The sequence below is a fragment of the Oncorhynchus kisutch genome, linkage group LG2 (genome assembly GCF_002021735.2).
Source record: "Oncorhynchus kisutch isolate 150728-3 linkage group LG2, Okis_V2, whole genome shotgun sequence".
NCBI classification, from domain to species: domain Eukaryota; kingdom Metazoa; phylum Chordata; class Actinopteri; order Salmoniformes; family Salmonidae; genus Oncorhynchus; species Oncorhynchus kisutch.
Genome location: NC_034175.2, coordinates 77,298,487 through 77,325,618, shown reverse-complemented (window position 1 = coordinate 77,325,618; position 27,132 = coordinate 77,298,487). Strand labels below are relative to the sequence as shown.

At 47.3% G+C, this 27,132-nt stretch overlaps 1 protein-coding gene across 1 annotated transcript in view; it reads right to left on the bottom strand.

Annotated features, from left to right (window-relative positions):
* LOC109884202 (unconventional myosin-X) overlaps positions 1 to 27,132 on the bottom strand; it is a 182,770-nt gene that overhangs the window by 93,115 nt on the left and 62,523 nt on the right. Inside the window, exons 15-19 of the mRNA XM_031802382.1 lie at positions 11,403 to 11,485; positions 10,759 to 10,867; positions 10,051 to 10,131; positions 7,305 to 7,429; positions 678 to 786 (exon numbers count right to left, since the gene is read on the bottom strand). Of these exons, the coding sequence (XP_031658242.1) occupies positions 678 to 786; positions 7,305 to 7,429; positions 10,051 to 10,131; positions 10,759 to 10,867; positions 11,403 to 11,485 (507 nt within the window). The remainder of the gene's footprint in view (positions 1 to 677; positions 787 to 7,304; positions 7,430 to 10,050; positions 10,132 to 10,758; positions 10,868 to 11,402; positions 11,486 to 27,132) is intronic.

Sequence of the window (27,132 nt, the reverse complement as noted above, 5' to 3'; positions counted from 1 at the left end):
CAGGAAGAGAGACATTATCCTGTGATAGTGTCCCTGTCCCAGCTGGGTTGTCAGACAGAGAGACATTATCCTGTGATAGTGTCCCTGTCCCAGCTGAGTTGTCAGACAGAGAGACATTATCCTGTGATAGTGTCCCTGTCCCAGCTGGGTTGTCAGACAGAGAGACATTATCCTGTGATAGTGTCCCTGTCCCAGCTGGGTTGTCAGACAGAGAGACATTATCCTGTGATAGTGTCCCTGTCCCAGCTGAGTTGTCAGACAGAGAGACATTATCCTGTGATAGTGTCCCTGTCCCAGCTGGGTTGTCAGGAAGAGATACATTATCCCGTGATAGTGTCCCTGTCCCAGCTGGGTTGTCAGGCAGAGAGACATTATCCTGTTATAGTGTCCCTGTCCCAGCTGGGTTGTCAGACTGAAGCTTGTGTAACTGTCCCTATTATTCTCCCTTCTCGGTAACCTATCACCCTGAAACACCCCCAGCCCGAGGTCCTTGTTCTTCTCCCTTCTTGGTAACCTATCACCCTGAAACCCCCTCAGCCCGAGGTCCTTGTTCTTCTCCCTTCTTGGTAACCTATCATCCTGAAACCCCCCCCAGCCCGAGCCGCACACATTACAGGTAGCAGAGTATACTCTGTGATGGTGTGTGTGTGTGTGACGCGTCGTCAGGGCCAGCGTACCTTAGTCTTCCCCAGCTGCCAGTCTCTCTTGGCAGAGTCGTATGACATCAGCAGCTCTGTACATCTCCCTCTCGGGTCATCGGTCGGACGGTTGTCTTTCATCATGTACCTGCACAGAGAACACAGACACAGATCAGGCCAGAGAACAAACACACACACATCTCAGCTAGCATATTTGGTTCCTCGGAAGTTGTGGGAACGTATGTTTTTTGTTTCACATTGGTTGTGGGAATGGAGCCATAAGTTTCCTGACCGGTAAAAAAGTGAAAGGTTGCCTGTTCTGGGAACGTTTATTTATAAGTTGCAGGGAGGTTCTGAGGGGTTCTACTCTGGTTCCTTGAATGTTTTCCAGGGAGGTTCTGAGGGGTTCTACTCTGGTTCCTTGAATGTTTTCCAGGGAGGTTCTGAGGGGTTCTACTCTGGTTCCTTGAATATTTTCCTGGCAGGTTTTATTAATGCTCTGAGAATGGAAATGACAGGTTACTTATGTTTTTCTGCGTTATTTGTAAATTATTGTGTGCATAATATTTCTGCCACCGTGTCTTATGACCGAAAAGAGCTTCTAGATATCAGGACAGCGATTTCACACTTGGACTTTTTCTTTAACAAGTCCGGACGGGAAGGATTTACTTCAGATGCCCGATAAGGGCCCTGATCCCCGTCATTCGCAGGAGAAAGAGACGGAGATATCAGGGACGAAGGTCTGGGTGCCTTGTAAGGATCTGAAACGAGCGGGTAATATCCCTTTACCATCGGTCCTATTAGCCAACGTACAATCAATGGAAAATAAAATAGACAAACTACGATCGCGTATACACTACCATTCAAAGGTTTGGAGTCACTTAAAATGTCCTTGTTTTTTAAAGAAAATAACATTTTTTGTCCATTAAAATAACATCAAATTGATCCGAAATACAGTTTAGACATTGTTAATGTTGTAGATGACTATTGTAGCTGGAAACAGCTGATTTTTAATGGAATATCTACATAGGTGTACAGAGGCCCATTATCAGCAACCATCACTCCTGTGTTCCAATGGCATGTTGTGTTAGCTAATCCAAGTTTAGCATTTTAAAAGGCTAATTGATCATTAGAAAACCCTTTTGCAATTATTATGTTAGCACAGCTGAAAACTGCTGTTCTGATTAAAGAAGCAATTAAACTGGCCTTCTTTAGACTAGTATAGTATCTGTATTACTTTAGTAATGTTAAAATACTGCTTTACTCATCTCATATGTATATACTGTATTCTACTCTACTGTATTTAGTCTATGCTTTACTCATCTCATATGTATATACTGTATTCTATTCTACTGTATTTTAGTCAATGCCACTCCGACATGCTCAATCTAATATTTATATATTTCTTAATTCCATCCTTTACTTTTAGATTTGTGTGTATTGTTGTGAATTGTTAGATATTACTGCACTGTTGGAGCTAGAAACACAAGCATTTTGCTACACCTGCAATAACATCTGCTAACCATGTGTATGTGACCAATAACATCTGTTAAATATGTGTATGGACCAATAACATCTGTTAAATATGGACCAATAACATCTGATAAATATGTGTATGGACCAATAATATCTGTTAAATATGTGTATGGACCAATAACATCTGTTAAATATGTGTATGGACCAATAAAATCTGTTAAATATGGACCAATACATCTGATAAATATGTGTATGTGACCAATAACATCTGTTAAATATGTGTATGGACCAATAATATCTGTTAAATATGTGTATGGACCAATAACATCTGTTAAATATGGACCAATAACATCTGATAAATATGGACCAATAACATCTGTTAAATATGTGTATGGACCAATAACATCTGATAAATATGTGTATGGACCAATAACATTTGTTAAATATCTCTACGTGACCAATAAAATGTGATTTGATCAGTCAGCACACATTTAGATTCTAATGACAAATAGACAATGTCATTGAAAGAGGAGGGAGCCGACAATCAATGGATAAGGCTGTAAAGTTGCTAAGCAAGCCAGATTGACTAGCGTACGGAGTAATGTTATCTAGCTACTGTAACGTTGCTAAACAAGCCAGATTGACTAGCGTACGGAGTAATGTTATCTAGCTACTGTAACAATGCTAAACAAGCCAGATTGACTAGCGTACGGAGTAATGTTATCTAGCTACTGTAACGTTGCTAAGCAAGCCAGATTGACTAGCGTATGGAGTAATGTTATCTAGCTACTGTACGTTGCTAAGCAAGCCAGATTGACTAGCGTATGGAGTAATGTTATCTAGCTACTGTAACGTTGCTAAGCAAGCCAGATTGACTAGCGTACAGAGTAATGTTATCTAGCTACTGTAAAGTTGCTAAGCAAGCCAGATTGACTAGCGTACGGAGTAATGTTATCTAGCTACTGTAAAGTTGCTAAACAAGCCAGATTGACTAGCGTACGGAGTAAAGTTATCTAGCTACTGTAACGTTGCTAAGCAAGCCAGATTACCTAGCGTACGGAGTAATGTTATCTAGCTACTGTAAGTTGCTAAACAAGCCAGATTGACTAGCGTACGTAGTAATGTTATCTAGCTACTGTAACGTTGCTAAACAAGCCAGATTGACTAGCGTACGGAGTAATGTTATCTAGCTACTGTACGTTGCAAAGCAAGCCAAATTGACTAGCGTACGGAGTAATGTTATCTAGCTACTGTAACGTTGCTAAACAAGCCAGATTGACTAGCGTACGGAGTAATGTTATCTAGCTACTGTAACGTTGCTAAAGCAGCCAGATTGACTAGCGTACGGAGTAATGTTATCTAGCTACTGTACGTTGCTAAGCAAGCCAGATTGACTAGCGTACGGAGTAATGTTATCTAGCTACTGTAACGTTGCTAAACAAGCCAGATGTACTAGCGTACGGAGTAATGTTATCTAGCTACTGTAAGTTGCTAAGCAGGCCAGATTGACTAGCGTACGGAGTAATGTTATCTAGCTACTGTAACGTTGCTAAGCAAGCCAGATTGACTAGCGTACGGAGTAATGTTATCTAGCTACTGTAACATTGCTAAGCAAGCCAGATTGACTAGCGTACGGAGTAATGTTATCTAGCTACTGTAAGTTGCTAAACAAGCCAGATTGACTAGCGTACGGAGTAATGTTATCTAGCTACTGTAACGGTGCTAAGCAAGCCAGATTGACTAGCGTACGGAGTAAAGTTATCTAGCTACTGTAACGTTGCTAAGCAAGCCAGATTGACTAGCGTACGGAGTAATGTTATCTAGCTACTGTAAGTTGCTAAACAAGCCAGATTGACTAGCGTACGGAGTAATGTTATCTAGCTACTGTAACGGTGCTAAGCAAGCCAGATTGACTAGCGTACAGAGTAATGTTATCTAGCTACTGTAACGGTGCTAAGCAAGCCAGATTGACTAGCGTACGGAGTAACGTTTGCTAACATTAATGTTAGATGAGCAAAGCCCATTGCATGTATTATACTTTATCAGCGAGGCAGTTTCCCAAAGTTTGGTGTTGACTATGAACTTTACTAAGCTAGCTAGCTAGCTGTGCTTTGTGGAAGAATATGGGCGATATTGTCAACATTGAGTCGGTGTTCCATACAGCTAATGTTACAGCACAAACAAATAAGCACATATGAGATTAGTGAACGTCCTTGGCTGCTATTGTCATTTAGATTACATGCAAGTATCAAGGCCAACAGTTTACACAGATGACTTCAGCCATGTGAAAGACCTTCCACAGCAAAATATAGCTAGCTTCCTTTGCTTGTAGCTTGCCTCTCATCTGACTGGTGTTAGCTAGCTATTAGCGCTGTTGCTGTTGCTGCACAACCCAAGTGATTTGGTCCAGTATTAGAGCTCTGAGATTCGGCTGAAAAGCAGCATGTCGTTGGATCTTAACGGACAGAAATTAGCATGTGATAAAAGCCGTTGCACCTACAAACTTAGTCAATCAGACAGTTTTTAAGTCCAATGGTCACTTTATGTACACTATAGAAACTCCAAAACCAAAATATACAATATCATAAAGTGGGTACAAAACCGGTCGCAGAACAACACTAACTAGAACTAGAACTACCAGAACATAACTACACATCACATACAATCACCGACAAGGACACGAGGGGAAACAGAGGGTTAAATACACAACATGTGATTGATGGGATTGGAACCAGGTGTGAAGGAAGACAAGACAAAACCAATGGAAAATGACAAATGGATCAGCGATGGCTAGAAGGTCGGTGACGTCGACCGCCGAACAAGGAGAGGGCTTGACTTCGGCGGAAATCGTAACAGCCATACTATTGTGGGGGCGATACATACCATTTAGATATATTTATCTACCGAACTCGCTCTAATATTTCAGATATTTTGTTTCGTTTTTGAATTATGTGTGTTATGTTATTGTATATTACTGTACTGTTGGAGCTAGAAACATAAGCATTCCACTGCGCCCGCGATAACATATTCAAATCTGTGGATGCGACCAATAAACTTTGTAAGAGCCATTTTGTAAGAGCTAATAGTTTTACAGTCTATTGATAGTAATACATATGTTATTTTACACCCAGAAGACAGTATGGTACAGTGTCAGTGTGTAGGCCCAAGATACTGTAGTGTCAGTGTGTAGGCCCAAGATACTGTAGTGTCAGTGTGTAGGCCCAAGATACTGTAGTGTCAGTGTGTAGGCCCAAGATACTGTAGTGTCAGTGTGTAGGCCCAAGATACTGTAGTGTCAGTGTGTAGGCCCAAGATACTGTAGTGTCAGTGTGTAGGCCCAAGATACTGTAGTGTCAGTGTGTAGGCCCAAGATACTGTAGTGTCAGTGTGTAGGCCCAAGATACTGTAGTGTCAATGTGTAGGCCCAAGATACTGTAGTGTCAGTGTGTAGGCCCAAGATACTGTAGTGTCAATGTGTAGGCCCAAGATACTGTAGTGTCAGTGTGTAGGCCCAAGATACTGTAGTGTCAGTGTGTAGGCCCAAGATACTGTAGTGTCAGTGTGTAGGCCCAAGATACTGTAGTGTCAGTGTGTAGGCCCAAGATACTGTAGTGTCAGTGTGTAGGCCCAAGATACTGTAGTGTCAGTGTGTAGGCCCAAGATACTGTAGTGTCAGTGTGTAGGCCCAAGATACTGTAGTGTCAGTGTGTAGGCCCAAGATACTGTAGTGTCAGTGTGTAGGCCCAAGATACTGTAGTGTCAGTGTGTAGGCCCAAGATACTGTAGTGTCAGTGTGTAGGCCCAAGATACTGTAGTGTCAGTGTGTAGGCCCAAGATACTGTAGTGTCAAGTGTGTAGGCCCAAGATACTGTAGTGTCAGTGTGTAGGCCCAAGATACTGTAGTGTCAGTGTGTAGGCCCAAGATACTGTAGTGTCAGTGTGTAGGCCCAAGATACTGTAGTGTCAGTGTGTAGGCCCAAGATACTGTAGTGTCAGTGTGTAGGCCCAAGATACTGTAGTGTCAGTGTGTAGGCCCAAGATACTGTAGTGTCAGTGTGTAGGCCCAAGATACTGTAGTGTCAGTGTGTAGGCCCAAGATACTGTAGTGTCAGTGTGTAGGCCCAAGATACTGTAGTGTCAGTGTGTAGGCCCAAGATACTGTAGTGTCAATGTGTAGGCCCAAGATACTGTAGTGTCAGTGTGTAGGCCCAAGATACTGTAGTGTCAGTGTGTAGGCCCAAGATACTGTAGTGTCAATGTGTAGGCCCAAGATACTGTAGTGTCAGTGTGTAGGCCCAAGATACTGTAGTGTCAATGTGTAAGCCCAAGATACTGTCGTGTCAGTGTGTAGGCCCAAGATACTGTAGTGTCAGTGTGTAGGCCCAAGATACTGTAGTGTCAATGTGTAGGCCCAAGATACTGTAGTGTCAGTGTGTAGGCCCAAGATACTGTAGTGTCAGTGTGTAGGCCCAAGATACTGTAGTGTCAATGTGTAGGCCCAAGATACTGTAGTGTCAGTGTGTAGGCCCAAGATACTGTAGTGTCAATGTGTAAGCCCAAGATACTGTCGTGTCAGTGTGTAGGCCCAAGATACTGTAGTGTCAGTGTGTAGGCCCAAGATACTGTAGTGTCAGTGTGTAGGCCCAAGATACTGTAGTGTCAGTGTGTAAGCCCAAGATACTATAGGTTCAGTGTGTAGGCCCAAGATATTGTAGTGTCAGTGTGTAGGCCCAAGATACTGTAGTGTCAGTGTGTAGGCCCAAGATACTGTAGTGTCAGTGTGTAGGCCCAAGATACTGTAGTGTCAGTGTGTAGGCCCAAGATACTGTAGTGTCAGTGTGTAGGCCCAAGATACTGTAGTGTCAGTGTGTAGGCCCAAGATACTGTAGTGTCAGTGTGTAGGCCCAAGATACTGTAGTGTCAGTGTGTAGGCCCAAGATACTGTAGTGTCAGTGTGTAGGCCCAAGATACTGTCGTGTCAGTGTGTAGGCCCAAGATACTGTCGTGTCAGTGTGTAGGCCCAAGATACTGTAGTGTCAGTGTGTAGGCCCAAGATACTGTCGTGTCAGTGTGTAGGCCCAAGATACTGTCGTGTCAGTGTGTAGGCCCAAGCTACTGTCGTGTCAGTGTGTAGGCCCAAGATACTGTATGTTTTCTGTATCTTCTAGTTATTACTGTCTGTAGGCTGACCTGCTGTAGAAGTCTGTAAAGGTCCTGCGGACAGGGAACCCAGCCCTGCGGATCTTCACGGTCTCCAACATCCCAGAATACCTCAGCTGGTTCAGGACCACTTCTGGGTCAAACATGTTGGCGTTCTGAGAAGTAAAAAAACAACAACGACATGTGTCAGGTGACATAAGCAGGCTGTCACCAAGGTGACACGACAAATGCTGACTACACTGGTACTCATTTATACCAGCTGCCAGCACCTTATGATATTAGCACTACTTGTAGCTTCAAGGAAGAGGGGTTGGTAGAGGACAAGGGAGGGGACAAGGAAGAGGGATTGGTAGAGGACAAGGGAGGGGACAAGGAAGAGGGATTGCTGCCATGCCAGGGACAGGGACAAGGTGAGACATGGTGAGACACTTGTAGCTTCAAGGAAGAGGGGTTGGTAGAGGACAAGGGAGGGGACAAGGAAGAGGGGTTGGTTAAAGACAAGGGAGGGGACAAGGAAGAGGGGTTGGTTAAAGACAAGGGAGGGGACAAGGAAGAGGGGTTGGTTAAAGACAAGGGAGGGGACAAGGAAGAGGGATTGGTGCCATGCCAGGGACAGGGACAGGGACAAGGGAGGGGACAAGGGAGAGGGATTGGTAGAGGACAAGGGAGGGGACAAGGAAGAGGGATTGCTGCCATGCCAGGGACAGGGACAAGGTGAGACATGGTAGTGATTGGCACTGGGGACTCTGTGAGAACATGTGCCTCTGAAACAGTAACCTTCTGTAACCCAAACCTCTCAGAGGACAATGAGAACAGTGATCATGCCTTTAACCATGAACGCCTTGTGCCAGTTCCAGAAGGAGATTCATCTATTGGCAACGCACTTCATCATGTGTTAAATGTCAATAGGAAAGTTGTTTTGTTTTCCACTGCGGAGACATAGTGGAACCAGTTCTACAGCCCCTCGCTGACCTCTCTTCTCTCCCTCCACAGCAGCAGTCAGCAGGTCAGTAGTGCAACAATGGCCCACACACAACCAACTGCAGCTGTGGCGGGCCAACCCTAACCCCTCACCTCTGACCTGGGCTGGAAGAATGTTCTGGCAGAGGGGCGTTGTTACAGAGGCACAAAGAGAGCCCTCACGGACCCATGGAAGGCCCTGGAAGCTCTATTCAATCAGCCGACATCCGCATAGAGGTTGTTTTGGCGTGTCAGAGGTAGAACTGAGTTAGAGCTGTCAGATCTACAAGTGGCTCCTGTCATTATACCTAAAGCAGACATTGCCATTCTATATTGTGCCTTTGGAAAGTATTCAGACCCCTTGACATTTTCCATATTTTGTTAAGTTACAGACTTTTTCTAAAATGGATTAAATGAAATGGTCAGCAATCTACACACAATACCCCGTAATGAAAAAGAAAAAACTGTTTTTGAGAAATTTTAGCAAATGTATCAAAAATAAAAAACAGAAATACCTTATTTACATAATTATTCAGACCCTTTGCTATGAGACTCAAAATTGATCTCAGGTGCATCCTGTTTCCATTGATCATCCTTGATGTTTCTACAACTTGATTGGAGTCCACCTGTGGTAAATTCAATTGATTGGACATGATTTGGAAAGACATACACCTGTCTATATAAGGTTCCACAGTTGACAGTGCATGTCTGAGCAAAAACCAAGCCATGAGGTTGAAGGAATTGTCCATAGAGCTCCGAGACAGGATTGTGTTGAGGCACAGATCTGGGGAAGCATACCAAAACATTTCTGCAGCATTGAAGGTCCCCAAGAACCCAGTGGCCTCCATCATTCTTAAATGGAAGAAGTTTGGAACCACCAAGATCCTTCCTAGAGCTGGCTGCCCGGCGAAACTGAGCAATCGGGGAGAAGGGCCTTGGTCAGGGAGGTGACTAACAACCCAATGGTCACTCTGACAGAGCTCTAGAGTTCCTCTGTGGAGATGGGAGAACCTTCCAGAAATACAACCCTCTCTGCAGCACCCCCACCAATTAGACCTTTATGGTAGAGTGGCCAGATGGAAGCCACTCCTCAGTAAAAGGTACATGACAGCCCGCTTGGAGTTTGCCAAAAGGCACCTACCGATCCAATCAAATCAAATGTATTTATATAGCCCTTCCTACATCAGCCCTAGATCCTCTGGTCTGATGAAACCAAGATTGAACTCTTTGGCCTGAATGCCAAGCGTCACGTCTGGAGGAAACCTGGTATCATCCTTACGGTGAAGCATGGTGGTGGCAGCATCATGTTGTGGGTATGTTTGTCAGCAGCAGGGACTGGGAGACTAGTCAGGATCTGGGCAAAGATTAATGGAGCAAAGTACGGAGCGATCCTTAATGAAAACCTTCTCCAGAGTGCTAAGAACCTCAAACTGGGGCGAAGGTTTACCTTCCAACAGGACAACGACCTTGTTCATGTTGTGGTGAGTACTGAATGACCCACCTTGTCCATGTTGGGGTGAGTACTGAATGACCCACCTTGTTCATGTTGGGGTGAGTACTGAATGACCCACCTTGTCCATGTTGGGGTGAATACTGAATGACCCACCTTGTTCATGTTGGGGTGAGTACTGAATGACCCACCTTGTCCACATTGGGGTGAATACTGAATGACCCACCTTGTTCATGTTGTGGTGAGTACTGAATGACCCACCTTGTTCATGTTGGGGTGAATACTGAATGACCCACCTTGTTCACGTTGGGGTGAATACTGAATGACCCACCTTGTCCACGTTGTGGTGAATACTGAATGACCCACCTTGTTCATGTTGGGTTTGATGCAGCGCACAAAGAAAGGGTTGGAGGCACTCAGAGTGTTCATCAAGGAATGGAGAGAGTCCTGCAGAAACACAACAACACATCTAGATACGGGATCAGAAACACAACAACACCTCTAGATACGGGATCAGAAACACAACAACACATCTAGATACGGGATCAGAAACACAACAACACATCTAGATACGGGATCAGAAACACAACAACACATCTAGATACGGGATCAGAAACACAACAACACATCTAGATAGGGGTTCAGAAACACAAGTCAAGACAATACCTATCATATAATAGACTACTCCAGGGGAACTGGAGAGCTGACGGTGGGTTAGGGTTAGAGGTCAGGGGTCATGAATAGTGGTCCTCACACTGAACTGAGAGCTGACGGTGGGTTTGGGTTAGAGGTCAGGGGTCATGAATAGTGGTCCTCACCCTGAACTGAGAGCTGACGGTGGGTTTGGGTTAGAGGTCAGGGGTCATGAATAGTGGTCCTCACCCTGAACTGAGAGCTGACGGTGGGTTAGGGTTAGAGGTCAGGGGTCATGAACAGTGAGCCTCACCCTGAACTGAGAGCTTACGGTGGGTTAGGGTTAGAGGTCAGGGGTCATGAACAGTGAGCCTCACCCTGAACTGAGAGCTGACGGTGGGTTAGGGTTAGAGGTCAGGGGTCATAAACAGTGAGCCTCACCCTGAACTGAGAGCTGACGGTGGGTTTGCGTCTGGCCGTCCCCATCTTCAGGGTCTCCTCTCCGTTCCTGCTCCCGACACGCTCAAACAGGTCATAGATGAAGTCAAGCCTGAAGGACATAAACCACAGTCCTTTACATTAAACAAACAAACTCGTCAAAGGAGGAACTATATGCACAATGTCAATTGCAGAGATTATTCAACTGTTGCAAGCATTTTTTGACCAGGGAAAGGGGGAGACCTAGTCAGTTGTACAACTGAATGCCTTCAACTGAAATGTGTCTTCCTCATTTAACATGAATCAGAGAGGTACGGGGATGGGGGGGGCTGCCTTAATCGACGTCCATGTCATCAGTACCCAGAGAGCGGTTGTTCTTGGGGACTGCCGGCTTGAGATTTGAACCAGTGACCTTTCGGTTACTGGCCCAATGCTCTTAGCCAGGCTTTCTCAAACTCAATCCTGGGCCCTCCCCTCCCCTTCGTGCAGATGTTGGTTTCTGTCCCAGCACTACACAGCTGATTCAAACAACCAAAGCTTGATGATGAATTGGTTATTTGAAATCAGCTGTGTAGTTTTAGGGTACACAGGGGTGGGGGAAACCCTGGTCTAGACTACCTGCTAACGGTAATAGACATTGTGTATACCTGCTGTCTTTAAGCATGTTTAAGATGTCATCTCTGAAGGTGTCTCTGTTCTTCTGCAGGATCCCTCTGACGTCATACAGGACCTGGTCAAAAGAAACCGGTAGAGGAACAGACAGACCAGAGGCATGTCGCCGTACGTTCAGTTAGTACTGTACATTACATTAGCTGTACATGAAGAGAAGGATAGCTAGTCTCCTAAAGTCTGTCAAAGCTGTGGCTGAGACTCACTGAGAGAGAAGGGATGGTGTGAACAAAGTGGAGAGGACCTGGGGGCAGTGTTAATACTGTCGGTGTTACTGAGTTACTGAGCCCTGGTCTTAACAGGAGAAGATTCCTCACTAGAGTAATGAGGGCACAGGGGGGGCAGAGGGATCACTAATCTGGAATAAGGTCTCACTAATCTGGAATAAGGTATCACAAATCTGGAATAAGGTCTCACTAATCTGGAATAAGGTCTCACTATATCTGGAATAAGGTCTCACTAGTCTGGAATACGGTCTCACTAATCTGGAATAATGTCTCACTAATCTGGAATAAGGTCTCACTATATCTGGAATAAGGTCTCACTATATCTGGAATAAGGTCTCACTATATCTGGAATAAGGTCTCACTATATCTGGAATAAGGTCTCACTATATCTGGAATAAGGTCTCACTAGTCTGGAATAAGGTCTCACTAATCTGGAATAAGGTCTCACTATATCTGGAATAAGATCTCACTATATCTGGAATAAGGTCTCACTAATCTGGAATAAGGTCTCACTATATCTGGAATAAGGTCTCACTATATCTGGAATAAGGTCTCACTATATCTGGAATAAGGTCTCACTAATCTGGAATAAGGTCTCACTATATCTGGAATAAGGTCTCAGCATTGTATTACTATATCAAGTAATCATTATAAAACAGTTAGACTAGATATGTTATAATTTATATTGAATATACTGAAGGATGTGACTCTCTCCTCTGAAGTAGAGGCCTTCCAGATAACAGAGGAGGCAGCATGGGAGAGGGGTTCTAGGGAGAGGAGGGAGGGACCGGAATCATGGCTCCTACACTGAAGTAGGTGTCAATGAGACAACCTCCCCTTCTCACCCCGTCTCTCCCTCGTCTCCCCCTCTCCGTGCCCTGGTCAATGAAAAGGAAAGAGAATGGGAGGAAAAAGGGAGAAGGGGTCCTGGCTCTTTTGACTTCTGACTCATGATTAAACAGGTTATGATGCACCCTCCCCACCCCGACCCTCTAGACTTGTTAGGAGCCCTGTCTCTCTCTCTGGGCCTAGTGGTCTAGCTGTAAGGGTAGACACAGGAAAACCTGGCTCCCTGTAGAGGAAAGGCTGTGCAACCACTGCACAACAGCAGAACCTGAGACGGAGCTGCATTTCCTGACAAAATGTAAAAAATATATATAAAACCATTAGAAAGTCATTTCCCCAAATTTTAAACCCTTGTTCAAAGTTTCAAAGACGAGAATAGGCTACCTGTCCTGTTGGGGGAGGACGCAGAGAGCTGTGGGTTGGCAGCGCACTACATTGCTGCCTGCCATACGATGAGGGACAGTGTCTGACAAACCAATCAACCAGCACACGATCTCTATGTCATCGTTACTAGCTCATCCATTGGATGGTTATTTTTACCCTTGATAATTGTTGTTACTAATTGTCTGGTTGACTATTTTGATTATTCATATTTGAATTATGTTAATATTGTAAATGTATCACTAAATCTCCAAAGTACACTTTGACATTATGTACATTGTTACGTCATGCCAATAAAGTGAATTGAAAAGAGGAAGCGAGAGAAAGCGAGAGAGAGAGCAAGACAGAGAGAGCGAGCGAGACAGAGAGAGAGAGAGAGACAGAGAGAGAGAGACAGAGAGAGAGAGAAAGCGAGCGAGACAGAGAGAGAGAGAGAGAGAGACAGAGAGAGAGAGACAGAGAGAGAGAGAGAGAGAGAGAGAGACAGAGAGAAAGCGAGCGAGACAGAGAGAGACAGAGAGAGAGACAGAGAGAGAGACAGAGAGAGAGACAGAGAGAGAGAGACAGAGAGAGAGACAGAGAGAGAGAAAGAGAGCGAGACAAGGGAGAGACAGACAGAGAGAGAGAGACAAGAGAGAGAGAGAAAGAGAGCGAGACAAGAGAGAGAGAGACAAGAGGGAGAGGGAGAAAAAATCAGATGCTCAACACACTCTGCTCACACCTACTGTAATGGTCCAAGCCTTAAAAAAACTCAGGGGGTTTGCTAATTTGTTATAGATCAGACCTAATTCACTCTGTTAAATTTGTCAAAACAGGAACATTTTACATCTGACTAGAACTTCATAAGGAAATTGTCTCAGAGAAAAATGTCCTCCTGTGTGCTAGCTATATCCACTAGAATCCCCATACTTTAATGAAGACAGCTTCTCCATCCTGGAGGGGGAAATCAATCATTTCCAGGCCCAGGGACATGTACTAGTCAGTGGTGACCTAAATGCCAGAACCGGACAAGAACCTGACACCCTCAGCACACAGGGGGACAAACACCTACCTGGAGGTGACTGCATTCCCTCCCAAATATGCCCCCCATAGACACAACTATAACAACATAACCAACAAAAACGGGTCACAACTCCTGCAGCTCTGTCACACGCTGGGTATGTACATAGTCAATGGTAGGCTCCGAGGGGACTCCTATGGTAGGTACACCTATAGCTCTTCTCTTGGCAGTAGTACTGTAGACTACATTATCACTGACCTCAACCCAGAGTCTCTCAGAGAGTTCACAGTCAGTTCACTGACACCCCTATCAGACCACAGTCTACTTGAACAGAGCAATTCTCAAATCATGAGGCATCAAAGCCAAAGGAACTCAATAATATTAAGAAATGCTATAGATGGAATGAATGCAGTGTGGAAACCAACCAAAAACAATTAGACAACAACAAATTCAATCCCCTTTAGACAAATTCCTGGACAAAACGTTCCACTGTAATAGTGAAGGTGTAAACTTGGCAGTAGAAAACCAAAACAGTATATTTGACCTCTCAGCTTCCCTATCAAATATAAACATTTCAAGCAGACAACCTAAGAAAATTAACAACAATGACAAATGGTTTGATGAAGAATGCAAAAACCTAAAAAAGAAATTGAGAAACCTGTCCAACCAAAATCATAGACACCCAGAAAACCTGAGTCTACGCCTTCACTATGGTGAATCACTAAAACAATACAGAAATACACTACGGAAAAAGAAGGAACAGCATGTCAGAAATCAGCTCAATGTAATTGAAGAATCTATAGACTCTAACCACTTCTGGGAAAATTGGAAAACTCTAAACAAACAACACAAATAATTATCTATCCAAATTAGAGATGTAAATGGGTAAACCACTTCTCCAATCTTTTTGCCTCTATAACAAATAACAAACAGCAAAATGATCAAATACAAATCTTATCCGGTGCCGACAGAGATGGCCGCCTCGCTTCGTGTTCCTTTCATCTCAATGTAAACATGTGTGTGTGTTCCACTTCCGGCGCCGACAGAGATGGCCGCCTCGCTTCGTGTTCCTAGGAAACGATGCAGTATTTTGTTTTTTTACGTGTTATTTCTTACATTGGTACCCCAGGTCATCTTAGGTTTCATTACATACAGCCGAGAAGAACTACTGAATATAAGATCAGCGTCAACTCACCATCAGTACGACTATGAATATGACTTTCCCGAAGCGGATCCTGTGTTCTGCCTTTCACCCAGGACAACGGAATGGATCCCAGCCTGCGACCCAAAACAAAGACGTCGTAAAAGAGGGAAACGAAGCAGTCTTCTGGTCAGGCTCCGGAGACAGGCACATCGCGCACCACTCCCTAGCATACTTCTTGCCAATGTCCAGTCTCTTGACAACAAGGTTGATGAAATCCGAGCAAGGGTAGCATTCCAGAGGGACATCAGAGACTGTAACGCTCTTTGCTTCACGGAAACATGGCTCACTGGAGAGACGCTATCGGAATCGGTGCAGCCAGCTGGTTTCTCCACGCATCGCGCCGACAGAAACAAACATTATCTACCAAGGGAATTCTCTTCGATTATAATCACAGCCTTATATATTCCCCCCCAAGCAGACACATCGATGGCTCTGAACGAACTTTATTTGACTCTTTACAAACTGGAAACCACATATCCTGAGGCTGCATTCATTGTAGCTGGGGATTTTAATCTGAAAACAAGACTCCCTAAATTGTATCAGCATATCGATTGCGCAACCAGGGCTGGTAAAACCTTGGATCATTGCTATTCTAACTTCCGCGACGCATATAAGGCCCTCCTTTCGGGAAAAGCAGACCACGACTCCATTTTGTTGCTCCCTGCCTACAGACAGAAGCTAAAACAAGAAGCTCCCACGCTGAGGTCTGTTCAACGCTGGTCCGACCAATCTGATTCCACACTCCAAGACTGCTTCCATCACGTGGACTGGGATATGTTTCATATTGCGTCAAACAACAACATTGACGAATACGCTGAGTCGGTGAGTGAGTTCATTAGAACGTGCGTTGAAGATGTCGTTCCCATAGCAACGATTAAAACATTCCCAAACCAGAAACCGTGGATTGATGGCAGCATTCGCGTGAAACTGAAAGCGCGAACCACTGCTTTTAACCAGGGCAAGGTGACCGGAAACATGACCGAATACAAACAGTGTAGCTATTCCCTCCGCAAGGCAATCAAACAAGCTAAGCGTCAGTATAGAGACAAAGTAGAATCACAATTCAACGGCTCAGACACAAGAGGTATGTGGCAGGGTCTACAGTCAATCACGGATTACAAAAAGAAAACCAGCCCCGTCGCGGACCAGGATGTCTTGCTCCCAGGCAGACTAAACACATTTTTTGCCCACTTTGAGGACAATACAGTGCCACTGACACGGCCCGCAACCACAACATGCGGACTCTCCTTCACTGCAGCCGACGTGAGTAAAACATTTAAACGTGTTAACCCTCGCAAGGCTGCAGTCCCAGATGGCATCCCCAGCCGCGTCCTCAGAGCATGCGCAGACCAGCTGGCTGGTGTGTTTAGGGACATATTCAATCAATCCTTATCCCAGTCTGATGTTCCCACATGCTTCAAGAGGGCCACCATTGTTCCTGTACCCAAGAAAGCTAAGGTAACTGAGCTAAACGACTACCGCCCCGTAGAACTCACTTCCGTCATCATGAAGTGCTTTGAGAGACTAGTCAAGGACCATATCACCTCCACCCTACCTGACACCCTAGACCCACTCCAATTTGCTTACCGCCCAAATAGGTCCACAGACGATGCAATCTCAACCACACTGCACACTGTCCTAACCCATCTGGACAAGAAGAATACCTATGTGAGAATGCTGTTCATTGACTACAGCTCAGCATTTAACACCATAGTACCCTCCAAACTCGTCATCAAGCTCGAGACCCTGGGTCTCGACCCCGCCCCTGTGCAACTGGGTACTGGACTTCCTGACGGGCCGCCCCCCAGGTGGTGAGGGTAGGTAACAACATCTCCACCCCGCTGATCCTCAACACTGGGGCCCCACAAGGGTGCGTTCTGAGCCCTCTCCTGTACTCCCTGTTCACCCACGACTGCGTGGCCACGCACGCCTCCAACTCAGTCATCAAGTTTGCGGACGACACTACAGTGGTAGGCTTGATTACCAACAACGATGAGACGGCCTACAAGGAGGTGGTGAGGGCCCTCGGAGTGTGGTGTCAGGAAAATAACCTCACACTCAACGTCAACAAAACTAAGGAGATGATTGTGGACTTCAGGAAACAGCAGAGGGAGCACCCCCCTATCCACATCAATGGGAAAGTAGGGGAGAGGGTAGTACGTTTTAAGTTCCTCAGCGTACACATCACAGACAAACTGAATTGGTCCACCCAACCTGGTGATTTGACGAGGGTGCCGGAGGAATATCACGATCTGCGCACGGTGTTCAGTCGGTCCAGGGCCACCTCTCTTCCTCCACACCGGTCGTATGATTGTAGTATTGATCTCCTTCCAGGAACCACCCCCCCCCCGGGGTAGACTATACTCTCTATCGGCTCCCGAACGTAAGGCTCTCGAAGATTATTTGTCTGTAGCTCTCGACGCCGGTACCATAGTCCCCTCCTCCTCTCCCGCCGGAGCGGGGTTTTTTTTTTTGTTAAGAAGAAGGACGGGTCCCTGCGCCCCTGCATAGATTATCGAGGGCTGAATGACATAACAGTTAAGAATCGTTATCCGCTTCCTCTTATGTCTTCAGCCTTCGAGATCCTGCAGGGAGCCAGGTTTTTCACTAAGTTGGACCTTCGTAACGCTTACCATCTCGTGCGCGTCAGGGAGGGGGACGAGTGGAAAACGGCGTTTAACACTCCGTTAGGGCACTTTGAATACCGGGTTCTTCCTTTCGGCCTCGCAAACGCTCCAGCTGTCTTTCAGGCATTAGTTAATGACGTCCTGAGAGACATGCTGAACATCTTTGTTTTCGTCTACCTTGACGATATCCTGATTTTGTCACCGTCACTCCAGATTCATGTTCAGCACGTTCGACGTGTCCTCCAGCGCCTTTTAGAGAATTGTCTTTATGTGAAGGCTGAGAAGTGCACTTTTCATGCCTCCTCCGTCACATTTCTCGGTTCTGTTATTTCCGCTGAAGGCATTAAGATGGATCCCGCTAAGGTCCAAGCTGTCATTGATTGGCCCGTTCCTAAGTCACGCGTCGAGCTGCAGCGCTTTCTCGGCTTCGCGAATTTCTATCGTCGTTTCATCCGTAATTTCGGTCAGGTGGCAGCTCCCCTCACAGCCCTTACTTCTGTCAAGACGTGCTTTAAGTGGTCCGATTCCGCCCAGGGAGCTTTTGATCTTCTCAAGAATCGCTTTACATCCGCACCTATCCTTGTTACACCTGACGTCTCTAGACAGTTCGTTGTCGAGGTTGAGGTGGGCGTGGGAGCCATTCTTTCTCAGCGCTCCCTCTCTGACGACAAGGTCCACCCTTGCGCGTATTTTTCTCATCGCCTGTCGCCGTCGGAACGTAACTATGATGTGGGAAACCGCGAACTGCTCGCCATCCGCTTAGCCCTAGGCGAATGGCGACAGTGGTTGGAGGGGGCGACCGTTCCTTTTGTCGTTTGGACTGACCATAGGAACCTTGAGTACATCCGTTCTGCCAAACGACTTAATGCGCGTCAGGCTCGTTGTGCGCTGTTTTTCGCTCGTTTCGAGTTCGTAATTTCTTATCGTCCGGGCTCTAAGAACACCAAGCCTGATGCTTTATCTCGTCTCTTCAGTTCTTCAGTAGTCTCCACCGACCCCGAGGGGATTCTCCCTGAGGGGCGTGTTGTCGGGTTGACTGTCTGGGGAATTGAGAGGCAGGTAAAGCAAGCACTCACTCACACTCCGTCGCCGCGCGCTTGTCCTAGGAACCTTCTTTTCGTTCCCGTTCCTACTCGTCTGGCCGTTCTTCAGTGGGCTCACTCTGCCAAGTTAGCCGGCCACCCCGGCGTTCGGGGTACGCTTGCTTCCATTCGCCAGCGTTTTTGGTGGCCCACTCGGGAGCGTGACACGCGTCGTTTCGTGGCTGCTTGTTCGGTCTGCGCGCAGACTAAGTCCGGTAACTCCCCTCCTGCCGGCCGTCTCAGACCGCTTCCCATTCCCTCTCGACCGTGGTCTCACATCGCCTTAGATTTTATCACCGGACTGCCTTCGTCAGCGGGGAAGACTGTTATTCTTACGGTTGTCGATAGGTTCTCTAAGGCGGCTCATTTTATTCCCCTCGCTAAGCTCCCTTCTGCTAAAGAAACGGCACAAATCATCATCGAGAATGTTTTCAGAATTCATGGCCTTCCGTCAGACGTCGTTTCGGACAGGGGTCCGCAATTCACGTCTCAATTTTGGAGGGAGTTTTGCCGATTGATTGGAGCTTCCGTCAGTCTCTCTTCCGGCTTTCACCCTCAGTCTAACGGTCAAGCAGAACGGGCCAATCAGACTATTGGTCGCATCTTACGCAGTCTTTCTTTTCGTAACCCTGCGTCTTGGTCAGAACAGCTCCCCTGGGCAGAATACGCCCACAACTCGCTTCCTTCGTCTGCGACCGGTCTATCTCCTTTTCAGAGTAGCCTTTTGTCCAACGTTGTGAGCGCACTTGGAAGAGGGTCAGGTCTGCACTTTGCCGTTATAGGGCGCAGACTGTGAGAGCCGCTAATAAGCGTAGAACTAAGAGTCCTAGATATTGTCGCGGTCAGAGAGTATGGCTCTCCACTCAAAACCTTCCCCTTAAGACAGCTTCTCGCAAGTTGACCCCGCGGTTCATTGGTCCGTTCCGTATTTCTCAGATCATTAATCCTGTCGCAGTGCGACTTCTTCTCCCGCGATATCTTTGTCGCGTCCACCCGGTCTTCCATGTCTCCTGTGTTAAGCCCGTTCTTCGCGCCCCCGCTCGTCTCCCCCCCCCCCCCCCATCCTTGTCGAGGGCGCACCTATCTACAGGGTCCGTAAGATTTTGGACATGCGTCCTCGGGGCCGTGGTCATCAGTACCTAGTAGATTGGGAGGGGTACGGTCCTGAGGAAAGGAGTTGGGTTCCCTCTCGGGACGTGCTGGACCGTTCGCTGATCGATGATTTCCTCCGTTGCCTCCAGGTTTCCTCCTCGAGTGCGCCAGGAGGCGCTCGCTGAGTGGGGGGGTACTGTCATGTCTTGTCATATTATGTCTTGTTCCTGTTCTTTCTCTTCACTCTGTCTCCCTCTGCTGGTCGTATTAGGCTACCTTCTCTTTCTCTCCTCCTCCAGCTGTTCCTCATCTCCTCTAACTACCTCGTTCACCCTTTTCCCACCTGTTCCCTTTTTCCCTCTGATTAGGTCTCTATTTCTCTCTCTGTTCCTGCTTCTTTCGTTGTCAGATTCTCGTTTGAGTTTCTCATGCCAGAACCAAACTATCGTCTTGTTTGCTTCACCCTTGTCCCATCCTGTTGGAATCTGCCTGTTCTTCTGATGCTACGTGTGATCAGGTACCTCTGTCCGCTACGACCCGCGCCTACCCAGAGAGACCAGCAGTCTGTCGCCGCAACCCAGCTATTCTCCTCTGCTGCTAAGAAGGGGACTCTTTAGTAAATATCAGAAGGACTTTCTGTTTCATTTGTCGCCCTCTCTGAGGGTTGTCTATTTTGCCATTTTCTACATTAAAGGACTCTGTTTTTGTTAAATCGCTTTTGGGTCCTCACTCAAGTGCACAACACACACAAACAGCGTGGTGAAGAAGGCGCAGCAGCGCCTCTTCAACCTCAGGAGGCTGAAGAAATTTGGCTTGTCACCAAAAGCACTCACAAACTTCTACAGATGCACAATCGAGAGCATCCTGTCGGGCTGTATCACCACCTGGTATGGCAACTGCACCGCCCACAACTGTAAGGCTCTCCAGAGGGTAGTGAGGTCTGCACAACGCATCACCGGGGGCAAACTACCTGCCCTCCAGGACACCTACACCACCTGATGTCACAGGAAGGCCATAAAGATCATCAAGGACAACAACCACCCAAGCCACTGCCTGTTCACCCCGCTATCATCCAGAAGGTGAGGTCAGTACAGGTGCATCAAAGCAGGGACCGAGAGACTGAAAAACAGCTTCTATCTCAAGACTGTTAAACAGCCACCACTAATATTGAGTGGCTGCTGCCAACACACTGACTCAACTCCAGCCACTTTAATAATGGGAATTGATGGAAATTGATGGAAAATATATCACTAGCCACTTTAAACAATGCTACTTAATATAATGTTTGCATACGCCACATTATTCATCTCATATGTATATGTATATACTGTACTCTATATCATCTACTGCATCTTTATGTAATACATGTATCACTAGCCACTTTAAACTGTGCCACTTTGTTTACATACCCTACATTACTCATCTCATATGTATATACTGTACCCGATACCATCTACTGCATCTTGCCTATGCCGTTCTGTACCATCACTCATTCATATATCTTTATGTACATATTCTTTATCCCTTTACACTTGTGTGTATAAGGTGGTAGTTTTGGAATTGTTACAGTGTCTTGCGAAAGTATTCTGCCCCCTTGAACTTTGCGACCTTTTGCCACATTTCAGGCTTCAAACACAAAGATATAAAACTGTATTTTTTTGTGAAGAATCAACAACAAGTGGGACACAATCATGAAGTGGAACGACATTTATTGGATATTTCAAACTTTTTTAACAAATCAAAAACTGAAAAATTGGGCGTTGTAGGTTAGATTACTCGTTGGTTATTACTGTATTGTTAGAACTAGAAGCACAAGCATTTCGCTACACTCGCATTAACATCTGCTAACCATGGGTATGTGACAAATACATTTGATTTGATTTGATTTGAATCGACTATTAAAGACGACCAGAACCCACTGGATTCTCCAATTACCTGAATGAGCTACAGGACAAAATACAAACCCTCCAACCCAAAAAGGCCTGTGGTGTTGATGGTATCCTAAATTAAATGATAGAATATACAGACAACAAATTCCAATTGGCTATACTTCAACTCTTTAACATCATCCTCAGATCTGGTATCTTCCCCAATATTTGGAACCAAGGACTGATCACCCCAATTTATAAAAGTGGAGACAAATCTGACCCCAATAACTACCGTGGGAAATGTGTCAACAGCAACTTTGGGAAACAACTCTGCATTATCATTAACAGCAGACTCGTACATTTCCTCAGAGAAAACAATGTACTGAGCAAATGTCAAATTGGCATTTTACCAAATTACCATACGACAGTGTCACGCCCTGACCTTAGTTATCTTTCTTTTGTTTATTATTTTGGTTAGGTCAGGGTGTGACTAGGGTGGGTGTGTTAGTTTTTGTATTGTCTAGGGCTTTTGTATATCTAGTTTTTTTGTAAGTCTAGGTATTTGTATGTCTATGTGTAGTTGCTTGTCAGCACTCGTTTACTATAGCTTCACGGTTTTGTTGTTTTTGTTAGTTTTTTCTTTGTTCATTCGTCTAATAAAAGCGAATGTACGCATAACACGCTGCGCCTTGGTCTCCTCCTTACGACGACCGTGACAGAAGAACCCTCCATAAAAGGACCAAGCAGCGTAATAAAAAGGAGTGGACATCCTGGACCCGGGAGAAAGGTGAGTGGGAGACCTGAGAGGAGGTAGACAGGTGGTCGGTCGACCCAGGGAGAGTGCCAGAGCCCAACTGGGATTCAATTGAACAGTGCGAGGAGGGATACCAGAGAATGGAGTTGGCGACACGGACACGGCTAGCACGGAAGCCCGAGAGGCAGCCCCAATAATATTTGGGGGGACACACAAGGAGATTGGCTGAGTCAGGTTGGAGACCTGAGCCAACTCCTCGTGCTTACTGTGGGGAGCGTGTTACTGGTCAGGCACAGTGTTATGCGGTGGAGCGCACTGTGTCTCCAGTGCGCTATTCTAGCCCAATGTGCTCTATTCCAGCTCAGTCCATAACGTCCGGCGACAGTACCCAGTCCAGAGCGTCCGGCCACAGTACCCAATCCAGAGGGTCCGGCGACAGTACCCAGTCCAGAGCGTCCGGCGACAGTACCCAGTCCAGAGGGTCCGGCGACAGTACCCAGTCCAGAGGGTCCGGCGACAGTACCCAGTCCAGAGGGTCCGGCGACAGTACCCAGTCCAGAGTGTCCGGCGACAGTACCCAGTCCAGAGCGTCCGGCCACAGTAGCCAGTCCAGAGCGTCCGGCCACAGTAGCCAGTCCAGAGCGTCCGGCCACAGTAGCCAGTCCAGAGCGTCCGGCCACAGTACCCAGTCCAGAGCGTCCGGCCACAGTACCCAGTCCAGAGCGTCCGGCCACAGTACCCAATCCAGAGCGTCCGGCTACAGTACCCAGTCCAGAGCGTCCGGCTACAGTACCCAGTCCAGAGCGTCCGGCTACAGTACCCAGTCCAGAGCGTCCGGCTACAGTACCCAGTCCAGAGCGTCCGGCTACAGTACCCAGTCCAGAGCTTACGGCGATGTTTCACAGCCCGGGAACCTGCAACGACGGGCCACAGTCCGGGAACCTGCAACGACGGGCCACAGTCCGGAGCCTCCAACAACGGGCCACAGTCCGGAGCCTCCAGCGATTGTCCCCAGCCCGGGGTCTCCAGCGAGACACTGTTGCCCTAGAGCACATAAAAAACTATACATACCTTGGCCTAAACATCAGTGCCACAGGTAACTTCAACAAAGCTGTGAACGAGCTGAGAGACATGAAGGGCCTTCTATGCCATCAAAAGGAACACAACATTTGACATCCCAATTAGCATCTGGCTAAAAATACTTGAATCAAATATAGAACCCATTGCCCTTTATGGTTGTGAGACCCCACCTCCCAGCAACAGAGCCCCTCCACCTCCCAGCAACAGAGCCCCTCCACCTCCCAGCAACAGAGCCCCCCCACCTCCCAGCAACAGAGCCCCCCCACCTTCCAGCAACAGAGCCCCCCCACCTTCCAGCAACAGAGCCCTCCCAGCAACAGAGCCCCCCCACCTCCCAGCAACAGTGCCCCCCCACCTCCCAGCAACAGAGCCTCTGCCTCTGAACAGGAAGTTAACCCACTGTTCCTAGGCCGTCATTGAAAATAAGAATTTGTTCTTAACTGACTTGCCTGGTTAAATAAAGGTTAAATAAAGGTAAAATAAAAAAATAAAAAAATAAAAATATCAGCTGATGTACGAAGGGCTATATAAATACATTTGATTTGATTTTGATTTGATTTGATTTGGAGGAATGACTATGGTAGAAACAGGACCTGTCACTGGGCAGGGCAGGGTCTCAGTAGGAATGACTATGGTAGAAACAGGACCTGTCACAGGGCAGGGACTCAGGAGGAATGACTATGGTAGAAACAGGACCTGTCACTGGGCAGGGACTCAGGAGGAATGACTATGGTAGAAACAGGACCTGTCACTGGGCAGGTCAGGGACTCAGGAGGAATGACTATGGTAGAAACAGGACCTGTCACTGGGCAGGGTAGGGACTCAGGAGGAATGACTATGGTAGAAACAGGACCTGTCACTGGGCAGGGCAGGGTCTCAGGAGGAATGACTATGGTAGAAACAGGACCTGTCACTGGGCAGGGACTCAGGAGGAATGACTATGGCAGAAACAGGACCTGTCACTGGGCAGGGCAGGGTCTCAGGAGGAATGACTATGGTAGAAACAGGACCTGTCACTGGGCAGGGCAGGGTCTCAGTAGGAATGACTATGGCAGAAACAGGACCTGTCACTGGGCAGGGCAGGGTCTCAGTAGGAATGACTATGGTAGAAACAGGACCTGTCACTGGGCAGGGCAGGGTCTCAGTAGGAATGACTATGGCAGAAACAGGACCTGTCACTGGGCAGGGCAGGGTCTCAGTAGGAATGACTATGGCAGAAACAGGACCTGTCACTGGGCAGGGCAGGGTCTCAGTAGGAATGACTATGGCAGAAACAGGACCTGTCACTGGGCAGGGACTCAGGAGGAATGACTATGGTAGATATTGGACCTGTCACTGGGCAGGGCAGGGTCTCAAGAGGAATGACTATGGCAGAAACAGGACCTGTCACTGGGCAGGGACTCAGGAGGAATGACTATGGTAGAAACAGGACCTGTCACTGGGCAGGGCAGGGTCTCAAGAGGAATGACTATGGTAGAAACAGGACCTGTCACTGGGCAGGGACTCAGGAGGAATGACTATGGTAGAAACAGGACCTGTCACTGGGCAGGTCAGGGACTCAGGAGGAATGACTATGGTAGAAACAGGACCTGTCACTGGGCAGGGCAGGGACTCAGGAGGAATGACTATGGTAGAAACAGGACCTGTCACTGGGCAGGGTAGGGACTCAGGGAGAATGACTATGGTAGAAACAGGACCTGTCACTGGGCATGGCAGGGACTCAGGAGGAATGACTATGGTAGAAACAGGACCTGTCACTGGGCAGGGCAGGGACTCAGGAGGAATGACTATGGTAGAAACAGGACCTGTCACTGGGCAGGGCAGGGACTCAGGAGGAATGACTATGGTAGAAACAGGACCTGTCACTGGGCAGGGCAGGGACTCAGGAGGAATGACTATGGTAGAAACAGGACCTGTCACTGGGCCAAATCAAAAAGGGTAACACCCACATTTGGTTAAAACTCAACAAAGGAACTTAGTGACAATGATTCATATATACAGTGCCTTGCGAAAGTATTCGGCCCACTTGAACTTTGCGACCTTTTGCCACATTTCAGGCTTCAAAACATAAAGATATAAAACTGTATTTTTTTGTGATGAATCAACAACAAGTGGGACACAATCATGAAGTGGAACGACATTTATCGACATCTTTTTTAACAAATCAAAAACAATTTAACAATTCCTGATATTTAATCCTCATAACAATTCCCTATCTTAGGTCACTTTATTTTAAGAATGTGAAATGTCAGAATAATAATAGAGAGAATGAGAATGATGAGAATGATTTGAAATGATGGATTTGGAGCAGCTGCGGCCTTTCAGGTTATGTCTTTATAGGACTCGTTTTACTGTGGATATAGATACTTTTGAACCTGTTTCCTCCAGCACCTTCACAAGGTCCTTTGCTGTTGTTCTGGGATTGATTTGCACTTTACCAGAGGCTGCTCTTCTATCCTGCCGATAGAGTGTATAACCCACCAGCTGTTGTTTACATAAATGCATAGGCCCCGCCCCCTGTCTAACCAGAGGCCCCCGCCCCCTGTCTAACCAGAGGCCCCCGCCCCCTGTCTTACCAGAGGCCCCCGCCCCGTGTCTTACCAAAGGCCCCCGCCCCGTGTCTTACCAGAGGCCCCCGCCCCCTGTCTTACCAGAGGCCCCCGCCCCCTGTCTTACCAGAGGCCCCCGCCCCCTGTCTTACCAGAGGTCCCCGCCTCGTGTCTTACCAGAGGCCCCCGCCCCCTGTCTTACCAGAGGCCCCCGCCCCCTGTCTTACCAGAGGCCCCCGCCCCGTGTCTTACAAGAGGCCCCCGCCCCCTGTCTTACCAGAGGCCCCCGCCCCCTGTCTTACCAGAGGCCCCCGCCCCGTGTCTTACCAGAGGCCCCCGCCCCCTGTCTTACCAGAGGCCCCCGCCCCGTGTCTTACAAGAGGCCCCCGCCCCCTGTCTTACCAGAGGCCCCCGCCCCGTGTCTTACCAGAGGCCCCCGCCCCCTGTCTTACCAGAGGCCCCCGCCCCCTGTCTTACAAGAGGCCCCCGCCCCCTGTCTTACCAGAGGCCCCCGCCCCCTGTCTTACCAGAGGTCCCCGCCTCGTGTCTTACCAGAGGCCCCCGCCCCGTGTCTTACCAGAGGCCCCCGCCCCGTGTCTTACCAGAGGCCCCCGCCCCGTGTCTTACCAGAGGCCCCCGCCCCGTGTCTTACCAGAGGCTGCTCTTCTATCCTGCTGATAGTGTATAACCCACCAGCTGTATGTTTGTAATGTTGTCGTTCAGCCACGACTCAGTCAAACATAAGATATTACAGTTTTTACTGTCCCATTGGTAGTTCGTCCCATTTATTTTCCAGCGATTGTACATTGGCTAACAGTACGGATGGCAAAGGCAGTTTAATTAGCCACTCGCCGCCTGATCCTCACAATGCACCCCGACCTCTTTCCGCAAAATCTCTGTCTCTTACTCCTGCGAATGACGGGATGAGGGCATGTTCGGGTGTCTGGATTCTTAGTCCAATTCAAGGTGAGTAATCGCTGTTCTGAAGTCCAGAAGCT